The sequence below is a fragment of the Schistocerca serialis genome, chromosome 9 (assembly GCF_023864345.2).
Source record: "Schistocerca serialis cubense isolate TAMUIC-IGC-003099 chromosome 9, iqSchSeri2.2, whole genome shotgun sequence".
Taxonomy (NCBI): Eukaryota; Metazoa; Arthropoda; class Insecta; order Orthoptera; family Acrididae; genus Schistocerca; species Schistocerca serialis.
In genome coordinates, this window is record NC_064646.1 from 100,912,639 (window position 1) to 100,927,166 (window position 14,528).

Genomic DNA, 14,528 nt, shown 5'->3' on the forward strand with positions numbered 1-14,528 from the left:
TTCGTGTTAGTATTTTGCAGCTGTGACTTATTAAGCTGATAGTTCGGTAATTTTCACATCTGTCAACACCTGCTTTCTTTGGGATTGGAATTATTATATTCTTCTTGAAGTCTGAGGGTATTTCGCCTGTTTCATACATCTTGCACACCAGATGGTAGAGTTTTGTCAGGACTGGCTCTCCCACGGCCGTCAGTAGTTCCAATGGAATATTGTCTACTCCGGGGGCCTTGTTTCGACTCAGGTCTTTCAGTGCTCTGTCAAACTCTTCACGCAGTATCATATCTCCCATTTCATCTTCATCTACATCCTCTTCCATTTCCATAATATTGTCCTCAAGTACATCGCCCTTGTATAGACCCTCTATATACTCCTTCCACCTTTCTGCTTTCCCTTCTTTGCTTAGAACTGGGTTTCCATCTGAGCTCTTGATATTCATACAAGCCGTTCTCGTATCTCCAAAGGTCTCTTTAATTTTCCTGTAGGCGGTATCTATCTTACCCCTAGTGAGATAGGCCTCTACATCCTTACATTTGTCCTCTAGCCATCCCTGCTTAGCCATTTTGCACTTCCTGTCGATCTCATTTTTGAGACGTTTGTATTCCTTTTTGCCTGTTTCACTTACTGCATTTTTATATTTTCTCCTTTCATCAATTAAATTCAATATTTCTTCTGTTACCCAAGGATTTCTACTAGCCCTCGTCTTTTTACCTACTTGATCCTCTGCTGCCTTCACTACTTCATCCCTCAAAGCTACCCATTCTTCTTCTACTGTATTTATTTCCCCCATTCCTGTCAATTGCTCCCTTATGCTCTCCCTGAATCTCTGTACAACCTCTGGTTCTTTTAGTTTATCCAGGTCCCATCTCCTTAAATTCCCTCCTTTTTGCAGTTTCTTTAGTTTTAATCTACAGGTCATAACCAATAGATTGTGGTCAGAGTCCACATCTGCCCCTGGAAATGTCTTGCAATTTAAAACCTGATTCCTAAATCTCTGTCTTACCATTATATAATCTATCTGATACCTTTTAGTATCTCCAGGGTTCTTCCATGTATACAACCTTCTTTCATGATTCTTAAACCAAGTGTTAGTTATGATTATGTTGTGCTCTGTGCAAAATTCGACCAGGCGGCTTCCTCTTTCATTTCTGTCCCCCAATCCATATTCACCTACTATGTTTCCTTCTCTCCCTTTTCCTACACTCGAATTCCAGTCACCCATGACTATTAAATTTTCGTCTCCCTTCACAATCTGAATAATTTCTTTTATTTCATCATACATTTCTTCAATTTCTTCGTCATCTGCAGAGCTAGTTGGCATATAAACTTGTACTACTGTAGTAGGCGTGGGCTTCGTATCTATCTTGGTCACAATAATGCGTTCACTATGCTGTTTGTAGTAGCTTACCCGCATTCCTATTTTCCTATTCATTATTAAACCTACTCCTGCATTACCCCTATTTGATTTTGTGTTTATAACCCTGTAGTCACCTGACCAGAAGTCTTGTTCCTCCTGCCACCGAACTTCACTAATTCCCACTATATCTAACTTCAACCTATCCATTTCCCTTTTTAAATTTTCTAACCTACCTGCCCGATTAAGGGATCTGACATTCCACGCTCCGATCCGTAGAACGCCAGTTTTCTTTCTCCTGATAACGACATCCTCTTGAGTAGTCCTCGCCCGGAGATCCGAATGGGGGACTATTTTACCTCCGGAATATTTTACCCAAGAGGACGCCATCATCATGTAATCATACAGTAAAGCTGCATGCCCTCGGGAAAAATTACGGCTGTAGTTTCCCCTTGCTTTCAGCCGTTCGCAGTACCAGCACAGCAAGGCCGTTTTGGTTATTGTTACAAGGCCAGATCAGTCAATCATCCAGACTGTTGCCCTTGCCACAACTGAAAAGGCTGCTGCCCCTCTTCAGGAACCACACGTTTGTCTGGCCTCTCAACAGATACCCCTCCGTTGTGGTTGCACCTACGGTACGGCTATCTGTATCGCTGAGGCACGCAAGCCTCCCCACCAACGGCAAGGTCCATGGTTCATGGGGGGGTTCACAACATATCATATTCATTGCAAATGATCAATGTATCAACTGATTAGCTTTTTTAATTAAAACATGGGGCTCGTTAGGTGGATGGGTGAAAGTAAATGGATCAGTTTGTACAGTAAAAAGTTATAACAGATTCTTAAGATTGACATCATTCTCCAAAGCTGACAGGTGGTATCCCATTCTTCAGTTGACCCAATTATAGAATATGAGCCAAATTTTGCTTATGATATACTGAACATATTACATAAAAACACAGTAAATTGCACAGATTAAAAAAGAATTAGTTACAAAAAAATTACTTCAATAATTAAATTATCAAATGGAACTTAAATTTGCACAAAACTCTAGGAACCTAAGCAATCTGAAAATAACATACCTATAATTTTTTTAAATATTCAAGCAGGCTTGCTTGTTTTCTGTTTCTCCTAGACTCTATGGCAATCATTTCTTGCTCCAAATGAGCAAGTTGAACTACTGTTCTGTCCTCAAGTCTATGGGCCATCATGTATCTCCTGAATGTTTCAAAGGCTTCAGCTGCCTTAGTATATGAGGGCACAGGGTCATCTTCCTTGTCACTGTCACTTTCACTACCACTATTACTCTCCAAGCTTCTCTCTGCAGTCAGCTCCTCAATACTTTGTACTCCTGTGGTTACCACGTTGTCATCCACAGCCACAAAGTCCTCAAAAGTGACAGAATCACTGCCTATTAATTGGTGAAACTCTTGCAAATCACTTGCAACTTCTTCCACAGGAGCTGCCATCTCATTCTCACAGAATCCCGCTTTTGTGAAACAGTTTTTAATAGTTTCAGCACTTACTTCCCTCCAAGAATACATAATTAAATTTATTACCTGTAAAATGTTCAGTTTCAGTTGTGAGCTTTGCTGGCTTCCCGGTTTTCTTTGGTCCATCAAATTCAAGGCCTATTTTACAAGGGCTGTCCTATATTTAACCTTAAGGGCGTGTATTATGCTCAAGTCCAAAGGGTGCAGACGGCTGGTGCGGTTGGGTGGCAGGAAAACTACTTTAACATTTCTCAGAAAGGGTACGTCTGGTGGATGTGCCGCACATCTATCCACAAACAGCAACACTTTTCTTGCAGCACTCCCCATTTTGGCGTCAAATTCTCTTAGAAAACGTAAAAATATTTCACTCGTCATCCATGCCTTGGCATTGTTTGTATATTTGCACGGAAACGTGGAAATGTTTTTGAAGCACCTCGGATTTTTTGGCTTCCCGATAACCAAAGGTTTCAGTTTTTCACTGCCATCAGCGTTTGTACACAACAAAACGGTAAGACGTTCCTTGCTCTTCTTACCGCCATGGCAATTTTCCCCACGAAAAGTAAATGTCTTATCCGGCATTAAATTAAAAAAACATGCCGGTTTCGTCAGCGTTATAAATGTCACGCAGTTTGTAGCCCTGTATCAGATTAGGGAGAGTCTGCATCCACTGAGCTACAGTTGGTTCGTCCACACTTTTACTTTCTCCACATTCCGATTTGTACAAACACCATGATGCTGTCAAAATTTATCAATCCATCCATTGGATGCCTTAAAATTGTCCATTCCTAACTGCAGTGATATTTGAAGCGCCTTCTCCTTCAAAACAGTTCCGTTTATAGGAATGTTTGCAGCACGTGCTTGCTGAAACCAAGTTAATAAAACTTTCTCCATTTCGTCGTAAGTCGATTGTTTCAAACGCATACGTTTCGAATTTCCACAATTCTCAAACCCTTCCATTATCGACGATCTGTTTTTCATAATAGTGTTGAGTGTCGAAGGGGCCAGTCCCAATTGCTTCGCTAGTTCCACGCGACTCACCCCAGGAGATGCCCCCACTTTTTTAATAATAGAAACCTTCTCTTCCAGAGAAATATGCTTCCGCTTTTCACTCATGTCCACTGATGAAAGCTTTAAAAAAACGTTATATCGAAGACACACACTTACTAGGCACACGAACTGTTTCCCGCTCAGCTCACACAACACGCTACTATGTACTAATACAAAGCATCGACTGAAATGGCGCCAAAAAGATCGCAAGCAGAATGTGCGTCACATGTCACGTGACTGGTTTTTGCCGCTGACATATGAAATACGCTGAGCGCGGGCTTTCCGAGCCGGTGCAAACTGTGAAACCATAGAACGGAAAACGATGCGTCTACATCCAGTCACTTAAATGTTATAAGAGGCAAATAATTGACCAGGGTTCCAAAAATATGAGCGTTACATGGAGGAAACTGTAATATAGAGCAAACGCAGTAAAGAGGAAAATTTAACATTGTTTATATGGGCTTTACGGACGTAACATAGAGGAAAACATTATATGGAGGAACGTTATAAAGAGGTTTCACTGTACCATGGAACCTTGCTATAACAACTTTCAAAGGACCTTGAAAGTTATTTTGTTGTAAACGAGTGCAATTGAGATTCAGATTTTCAGTCTATTCTGTTGGCAAATGTAAAAGAACAAATTTATTTAGCATTGTTTTATTTTATACAGTATTCATTCTGAAGCTTACATGAATACACTATATACAGCAGTATGTTGAGTACTCACCAAACATCTTTACTTAGGTGTGAATTACTGAAGTCATTTTACTGTGCTATCCATTTACCCAGTACACATTTCCTAAATTATGTTCTATGTTCATTACTGGATTTGCAATTTCATTGCTCCCTCCCATAGCTTCATAGAACAGGTTCACAATTGTAATGGCTCCTAAACCATCACTCACAGTAGGGAAAGGCACTTTCTTTCTTTCTTCTTCTTCTTCTTCTTCTTCTTCTTCTTCATCTTCTTCTTCATCTCCCTCACTGTGGCCCTGATTCGTTACTTCATTTGCAATTTCTTCAGTTTTTGCTTCAGTTGTTACAAAGTCATCATCTATTGTTGCATACATTTCATAGTCGCAGAGATTGAGAATATCGTAGTTGATTTCTGACCGTGGCAGATCATCAGTGTCATCAAATGTGTCTTCAGTTTCAGTGGCATTTATTCCTTCAGTTGTAATTACCGCATGACTGAAACAGTTCTTGATGGTTTGGGCTGCGACATGACTCCAAGCTTTGGTAATACATCTGTTCGCACCCATCAGTGTAATAGACTAATTCTCAGTGCATTGTAGCTGCAGTAAGCTTGTTGTATTTGCAGGAAGAAAAACAAGCAGGATGTGCTTGACAGTTAACAACAAGAACAAATATTTTCCTTTACTGACTTCTAAGTTTCTGATCCCAACGCCTTATTTCAACTTCAAAGAGTTCAGGGGTCATCCAAGATTTTCTACTAGCACCGTAGTGCACTGGCAGTTTCTTTACACACTTAAAGCACCTAGGATTTTTGATTTACCTATCACAAGCAAGTTTTTCTTCCAGAACTGTTATTCATTTGTTAGACAACTTGCCATACACACATTTTTTGCCCTTGAATTTCAAAGGTTTGTCAGGTGTCAATTTAAAGAAAAAGCCAGTCACATCTGCATTAAAGATATCACAGTCTGCATATCCTTCACAAATTATGTAAGCCACATGGTAATCAGCCGTTATTGGATTGTTTCAGTATTCACGCTGTTGGCTTCACTGCTCACTTTGCTACAAATAATGCAGTGACGTGCCTGAATCTGTCAATCCAGCCATTGCTGTACAAAAATTCATCTTTTAATTTCTTGGCAAATTCTGCTTTCACCATAAGGATAGGTCCACTAATGGGTGAATTGATGCTTCACTGTTGCTTAAACCACTTAAGCAGCACTTCATCCATGTTACTCCATTATCTTTTCGTAACTGCTTAATTTTACATCCCTTTTGTTCACACACAGTAAAATTATATCCTCCAAATCATTTGGACTGTGGAATGTACAAGGCAAAATTGGTGAAAAACATCAACCTTTTTAGCTCTATTCTCAATGTCATGAATGAGTTTCACTTTTTCTTTCACCGTTAAAACTGCTCTTGAACTGACCGTGGTGTTCTAAAATGTGTGCACATCATAACAAATTGTTATGGAAACTGACATCACATGTACTGTTGATGAAGTCTGTCACCACTGCTGTACTATGAATGCACAAGGGTAACAATAAGGCGAAGAGTCTATAGTGCACCTCAACCTATTGTTGGAAAAGCAGAGAAGGTTTCAATATTACAGCAACAGACTTCGTTCTACAGTACACTGGTTCTTGGAAAATCTTGTTGCTAACTCAGGCTGAAAATGATGTTATATACGAGGTACACTTATTTACACTTGTCATATTAAGCAACGTCGAGAAGTATGTTCCTTATGAGGAATATAGCTGTAGCACAGAAATCACGACATTATAGCAGATTTGTTGTTGTAACTGATGTTTTTATAGAAAAGTTCTGCAGAGAAATTACATTCTTACTTAGTTTTATTGCAATTCTTATGTGTTTCCAGATACCAGATACAGAAGGTATTGTTAATGAAGATCTTCCAAACAGCTGGGAATGTCCGAAATGCTGTAAGGAAGGGAAGAATGTTGAATATAGGGTAAGCATGGAAAGATTCATGTATTCATTCATTTTGCTATTGTGCTAGTTTTCTTAGAAATTACATTATTATTCTGCAGTGTACATCAGTGTAAGGACAAGTTTTGTATTTCGGTATTTGACAAACTGCAAAATGAATTGAGTTTGGTATGGTAAAATTTTTATTTGCAGTAATTATGTACAAGTTATGTGTATGTCTTCACATTGTTGCATAAATGATACGTAAATCTGCCATGCAGTGGTTTTCTATGATGTCATAGAAGATACTTGCTAGTCAGCTCAACCAATTACAGTGTTCTGCAACTCCTTGTAAACGTTGAAAAGCTGCACGCTGCACTCGTCCATTTATTTCTCAAAACAGTTGAAAAGAACTTCAATCTGGTGTGTGTGTATATATATATATATATATATATATATATATATATATATATATATATATATATATAAAAAAAATAGAGGGAAACATTCCACGTAGGAAATATATATCTAAAAACAAAGATGATGATGTGACTTACCAAATGAAAGTGCTGGCAGGTCGACAGACACACAAACATACACACAAAATTCAAGCTTTCGCAACAAACTGTTGCCTCATCAGGAAAGAGGGAAGGAGAGGGAAAGACGAAAGGATGTGGGTTTTAAGGGAGAGGGTAAGGAGTCATTCCAATCCCGGGAGCGGAAAGACTTACCTTAGGGGGAAAAAAGGACGGGTATACACTCGCGCGCTCGCGCGCGCGCGCGCGCGCGCGCGCGCGCGCGCACACGCACACACACACACACACACACACACACACACACACACACATCCATCCACACATATACAGACACAAGCAGACATGTCCCCGGTTAATTGTGGAACCAGGTTCCAAAAAAGTCAATGAAAATGACACCACACTGATCCCAGAAGAAGGAGGCGATCACCTTTTGGCCTGCTGTTGGTAAAAGTCTTAGTTTCTTCTTCCGAGGGGAACCCTTGTGACGCCACTCCATGGATTGGATTTTGCTCTCAGGTTCGGACAAAAGTAACCGTGTTTCATCTTGGGTAATGACTCAGTCAAAACACTGTTTCCACTTTTCAGTAAAGGTCTTCATGAGACCCTCGCACACATTCTTCCTCATCATTTTCGTTTCTCGTGCCAATAATCTAGGCACCCAACGTGCACGGATTTTTCTGTACCCTAGTGACTGTACCAGTGATACCACACTACTCAGTGACAAATGGGTCATTTCAGCAAGCTGTTGTGTTATCACACATCTGACACTTTCTATGATTTGATCCTTATTCACATTCGCTCACTGCCGTCGGTGGTCTACCGCATTGTGGATCGTCCAGTGGAGAGAAATCACCTTCTTTGAACCTCTGCAACCACCACTGCGTACTGCTGCGATCCACTGTGTACTCCTCATACGCGGGGAGCAACTTCCTGTGAATTGATGTGGCAGAGTCATTGCCAGTCTTGAAGAGGAACTCCACCACCGACCATTGTCGCAACCTGACATCTACTTCATGGTCCGTTATGGCTCACCTGTAAATAAAAGAAAATACTTATATATACCAACTTATAGCTAAGTGTTCCAAGTACGTTCACAAAAAATTTCATTCTCCTCCTGTAAAAAATAAAAAAAAAATAGAGACTACTGTGCAAAACTTTTTGAACGCCCTTTGTAGAAGGTCTAGGCATCACAATTCCAATGCCAGAGATCACTTATTCTGACTCATTGTAAAACTAAGTGATATGATGAGTGAAATTCCTGTTTACTGAAAAGCCTTCATTGCTTGGCATGAAATAACAAAGTGCAGACTGCAGGCTATATAGTCATGTCTGAATGATACTGGAATATCTCCTAAAGACGGGAGAGGCATGCTTGCTAACAGACCTTGGAAACTATCCAAAGAAAGGAGGCAGCTGTTATAAGCCACATAGAGGCATTTAAGGGAAGAGAGACCCACAATGACAAGGGAGAGAGACAGAAAGAATATACCTTCAAGAAGACTATGAACAAAAAAAATGTCGTGAGTTATACAAAGAAAAATACCATGCACTTCCTGTTGCATACGGGACATATTGGAAAATGTTTATCAGTGGAGACCAGTGTACTGATACCTGATTAATATGTGGCAAAGTATAAGCAGCAGTAAAAGGTTTGAATGAATGCAAAGCTTTAATAAAATATCTCTGAAAAAGAAAAGTTAGAAATTAAAAATCAATTTAAGTACTTTGCATGAAAGACCAGACCAGGTTCATAAGCTAAGGGATGTTACATTGTATTCGAGAAAGTGAAAGGCAGTGCAAGTCATAAGATAGATGAAAATGAAGCTGTGTGCGTGGACTAAAAAGAAAAAAGGAAAAACCTACCCTTGTCAAGTATCGCACTAATGATGTTTGTTACAAGCATCCATTATGGTTTTACAGTTTCAACATTCATCAAATGTCTGAGAGTGATGCAGTATTTTGTACTTATGCTGAAGATGTAGGGAGTAAATGGTCAAATGAGTTTAGTTTTTTGCACAGTTATGTGAGTGAAATCCTTGGACCAAAAGTAAGTGGTGTTGTAACGTACAGTGATTCACACTCAGGACAGAAAAGATTAGATAGTACCAAAATAGTACATTCAATAAGAGGAGACTCTTACATGGAATATAGTAAAAACTTAGGTTTGATAAAACAGAAAACTACTCCAGATTTACCAAAAGACTGGATTTAGGCTTGTGAAACCTCAAGAGTGAGTCCAAGTCTTTGACAAAGTTATTCGTGTTTAGCAAGAAAATAAGGTTCGACAACGTTTTTAAAATCTTTTTACAAAGAGAAGCATTATTTGAACATATGAGAAGCTGTGGTTGTGAAGGAAGATATGTTGTTCAAATATGGAACTCCTTACAATGGAACCTGGACACCAGTAGATTTGGAATGTTGTTGTAGTCTTAAAGTTCACATCCAGCCTGAGTTTCAATTGCAGGAACATGATGAATTCTTATGGCCTCATGGAGGACATAAAGTGTGTTTTGTAATATGATTCTTTTCTAAGTTAAATCAAGACTGTTTTACGGATAACTAGGGGGTATACTTTTAGAACCCCCGCCAATATCTTACGAAAAATGTGCAGACCTTCAGAATCTCAAACAGATTTGCAGTCAAGACACACAAAAATCTCTGTTCCAGTATACCACATAACGAACCAAACTTCAAGACCAACAAAAAGAAACTTCCAAAGCTAAACAACATATAGAAGGGACGAAAGCGTACCAAAAAGTGATGGACACACTGCATTCTTTTTGTGGCAAAGATGTATGTTCTTTGCATGTATTGTCTTTATTCATAAAATTTCAATTGTTATTTTTTTCTTTTGTATTTCCCCTGTAAATGTCAAATTGTGCATCACAGTAATATTGCACACAGTATTGGACTGTTTTAGGTAGTTTCTTGTAATCTTGAAACTTCAGATTTCCTCTCCTGAGTTTTTTCTGTATGCTCTTCATATTTTAAAGCTTAGCTTTTGTTGTAGCTATACTTGTATGTATATTAATTTAAATCATTCACACAGAAAAAATGTACTTTCTCCCAGGGCATAGTGTATTTTTAACTGAGAAATCTGGGAAAACTCCAAGAATTGTTTTTCCTTGTCTGCATGTATGCCCTTTAGTGGGAAGTGTGTGCACCGCTTGCCAGACACAATATGGTTTAGGTGCTGCCTTAATAGTAATTGTTTCAAATCATTTTAATAAGGAAATTTCAGAGGACAGTGGTGGTACAGATACCCACAAGGTGAGATCCTTTGGCGAAGTATAAATCATTGTTTATAGGCATAGAGAGAGAGAGTGTGTGTGTGTGTGTGTGTGTGTGTGTGTGTGTGTGTGTGTGTATTATGATTTGTGATTCAGAAAATGGAACCCCAGAAAGAATCAGTGTCCTGTTTTTGATGATCCTCTGAGTACCATTGACGTTAACTAGAGAAAGCAAATTACAACTCCCTGTGACAGGATCTTCTCATGAAATTTCAGCCACCAGTTTTCTCCCCTGGTTGCGAAAATATTCTGTTGGCACCCACCTACATAGGGAGAAATAGTCATCATGATAAATTTTTCTGTGTGAGCCCTGATTTCTCTTATTTTAAGTGCTTGTTTTTCCCGCGCGCTGATAGAGAGTGGAACAGTTGAGAGACAGCTTGAGGGTGGTTCATTGAACCCTCTGCCAGACACTTTATTTTGAATTGCAGAGTAATCTTGTAGATGTACCTCCTGTATTTTAAGATTTGTGTAACTAAGTATGTTAGAGTTTGGTTTTGTGGGTAAGTGCTAGACTAAACAAAGCCACAGATCTGGGGTACAATACCTTGCAGGTACAAGGATTTCTTCTGCCACTCATGACTTCTTTCACTTCTGGCAATGATTTGTTAATGTGAAAATGCCAAATTACACTGTGGTTCAAATTTCACATTTAACAGAATATCCCTCATATCTGACTTGATAACTCAGCTGAAAATTTGTAGGAACACAAGGGGCAAACAAACTGCAATAAGACAGTGCCTAGTAAAACAACTTTCACATTGGGATCAGCTTTATGTCATTAATGGCATTCCTCCTGCATGGATAGAATCTCTCCTCCATAACAGAATGCAAAGCATCTCATTCACAGACCGTATCTCGGGCATGAATAAACCTCAAAATGTGGAAACATAACGTTGATTGCCACAGGAATCAGTTCTGTGCCCATTTGTGTTTCAAACCTACATAAATAATCAAGAATGACTTTAAAGGTCAGTTCAAAAAGTGTAATGCTTGCTATCAACACAAGCATACTAATCAAGGGTCTAAACTCATTTTTAGCAGATGCAGCTCAGATGGTAGCTGAACACATGTAGTTAACAGCAATCGTATTCCTAAAAAAAACCTTGTCATGCAATTTGAAATAAGCAGTAATGACCTTTTATCAATAAAATTAAATGTTTACACTCATACACTGATTGAAGTGCAGTGTATAAAATTCCTTGGACTCCAGTTTGATAACAAGTTAAAATGGAGTTAACACATGGTTAAAGTAATGATGAAGCTCATTCCACAGTGTTGCGCCCTTAGAAGGATCTTTCATTGTGTTGATCTATAGACATTAGTGTTAGCTCATTTTGCATATATTCATTCCCTGTTATCTTACAGAATTATCTTCTAGGCATCTAAAGAAAATAAAGCATTTGATCAGCAGAAATGAAAAGTAAGAATATTGCCTAAAGTCAGTTACTGTACATCTTTCAGAAGCCCATCAAGGATCTTAGAATTATTACTTGCTTCCAAATACATTTACTAGTTAAAGGTTTTTGTTGCTGATAATAAAAATCTGTTTCAGCTTACACTTGATATACATAGTCACAATGTAAGCCACAAAAATAATTTTCATGATCTTGCTTCCCTTTCCAGTGTTCACAGAGGAATCATATACTTTGGTGGTAAGATGTTCAGCAAGCTCCTATTTACCATAAAGCAAGGAACTGGAAATCCTTATCAATTGAAAAGAAAATTAAGAACATACCTCATTAGCTACCCTTTCTACAATTATCAGAATATCTAAACACAGAAAATTTCTGTTAGCTACATGGCATTTAACAATTTTTGTTAGAGCTCTATGGCAAGTGATAATGTATTATAAATAGAACTCAGTATTTATAGAGAGAAAAAACTTCTCTGAAAAATACCATTGCAGTTGAGAAAATGTTAAACTGCTAATAGCAGGTAAAAACAGCAGCTATATAATGGGTAAAACTGAACAGGGAACATCTTTTTTCAAAGGAAAGGCTTTCTTATTAATTTACTCAATTAATTTTAGATGGCATAAATGTGAATAACATTAGGCAGAATAGGGTTAGTTCATTGTTAATACAGTATACAAATTAACTTTCTGATGTCTTTGTTTCTTGTTAATTATACCTAGATTTGTTCCACATCCCTGAAGATTCTCATTGCTTGATTTAATCTGTAGAACAGATTAATGAACGAAAAAGCTTAGATTTCATTGTATCTTGCTAATAGCCTCAGATGCTTTAACAGAAATGTATGAGTATCAGAAATGGCAGAGCATGTAGCTGATATTAAAGCCTTACTAATTACATATTTTTATAGTGATAGTTTAGCTGTGGGATAGCTGCTATCAGTTACTGCCTTAAAGACCTTATCATAAACCACACACAGACTTTTGCTGTCTGGACTTTGGACTTGGACCAGTGCCGCCTTGTGGTAGTTACTGTATGTGATAGAAGAACCTAACTTGTGTGTACGGTGCTCTCTTCACAAAATGATGCATTGGAGTAGTCTGTACTTCTTACGACTTTTTAAAATCTTTCCATTTTTACTTATTCTGTTACAAATAGCATTCGTACCTTTAAAAATTTTCTTTTGGCATTTTGCCATGTTAAAATATGTTGTTGTCAGCTCTTTCGTTCACTTTTTCCGACCAGTCACTTCACAACTACTCCAAACTTTCACAAGCAATAAATTAACATTTGATGCACTCTATTCCGAGGAATATTTGAATATTTGTTTGGTTAATCTCTTCCAAGTCACAGTGTAAAAGTTCCCAAGGATCGTCATCCTCCAGTAAGCAGTTACTTCTCCACGTTTAATTTTGAAGAATGCCGCGACCAGTGCATTGGCGTAACAAGTGAAATTTTCCCAATCACAGTGAAACCTCTACTTTATGTTTTCATACGGCCCAGACTGCATAAGTGAAGGAAATTAAATGAACAATCCAATGTTTATATAATAATTTGTGATGATGAGTTTCATCAGTTCTTAAAAACTCAAAGATGTGTAACGGCAAGAAAAAACTCGCCAAAAATTGCCAACGTAGGCTGCTCCATTTGCCATGTGTGCCACCACAATTAACAGGATAAGTTCAGTGAGCAGTTGTGTGAAGGCTTGTTTGTCTGTGTTGCAGTCCTCAGTGGTGTTTCATGTGTTGTGATGGCAGGCAGAGTGCTATAAATGTAACAGATTGCTGGGACAGAGAAACACTGATATCACATCAGGCTAACTTCATTTCATATTCATAGGTATAAATAAATGCCACGTGTGAAGGAAAACTTGTATGTGAATATGTGCTTTCACGAAACCTGCAAATGCCGAGTTTGAACTGCAAATGGCACACATTGGCAATACTGCAGAATGCTGAATGCTGTTAGGTGATATAACAATTCACCAGCCAGTAAGAGCTCACTAGCCAGAACCCCCCTGCGGGTTCGGGGGTAAGAATAGGCCCGCGGTATTCCTGCCTGTCGTAAGAGGTGACTAAAAGGAGTCTCAACTGTTTCGGCCTTTAATGTGATGGTCCCCTAAGGGGTTTGACCACTCTATTTCCAAATTTTCCCATTAGTGCGTACCATTTGGGGAAGGACGCCTTACGTGGTGCATTCTATATCCATCTTGCCCTAAGATCTGGCATATTCGCTACTGTCGTGGAATTGGTCTTAAACTGAGCTTCTGGCCACATCGGCTGCAGTGTGTTCCGGGTAGCATACATTCCCTCCATTGTGCACTTCTATCTTTGCTCCCTTTACTAATGGATATTCGAGGCCTGACAACCAGCATGGTAGCCTGTCCGTTGTGGTGGGGTCGTCATGTACCCTCTTGGTGGTAGCCCCCTGACTACACAGGGATCGCACTGCTGATGTCTGAGCTGCTACCTCCCCATGTATGCCGAGGAGTAGATGCCTATCCCTCTGGGGCATCGGGATTCCCAGCAAAGGCCATCCTGCCAGGTGGTCTTTGCTGCGGCTGGGTGGCGCCCGTGGGGAGAGCCCTTGGTCAGAGTGGGTGGCATCAGGGCAGATGACCCGCAATGAAGCGTGGTACATCATCTCTCGCTGGTGGGCCTCCACCAGCAGTCTCTAAGCGATCGAGGTCTAACCGCAACGGCAAACAATACAATCCAAGATCATTTCCCTCCCTGGCCACTCCATGGGAGGAACGCATGGCTCAAGAC

General features: G+C 39.3%; 1 protein-coding gene across 2 annotated transcripts in view; it reads left to right on the top strand.

Annotated features, from left to right (window-relative positions):
- The window catches only part of LOC126418615 (jmjC domain-containing histone demethylation protein 1), a 130,135-nt gene that overhangs the window by 43,652 nt on the left and 71,955 nt on the right, over window positions 1-14,528 (top strand). For both annotated transcript variants that reach the window (XM_050085454.1, XM_050085455.1), the window contains exon 11: window positions 6,470-6,562. In XM_050085454.1, the coding sequence (XP_049941411.1) occupies window positions 6,470-6,562 (93 nt within the window). The remainder of the gene's footprint in view (window positions 1-6,469; window positions 6,563-14,528) is intronic.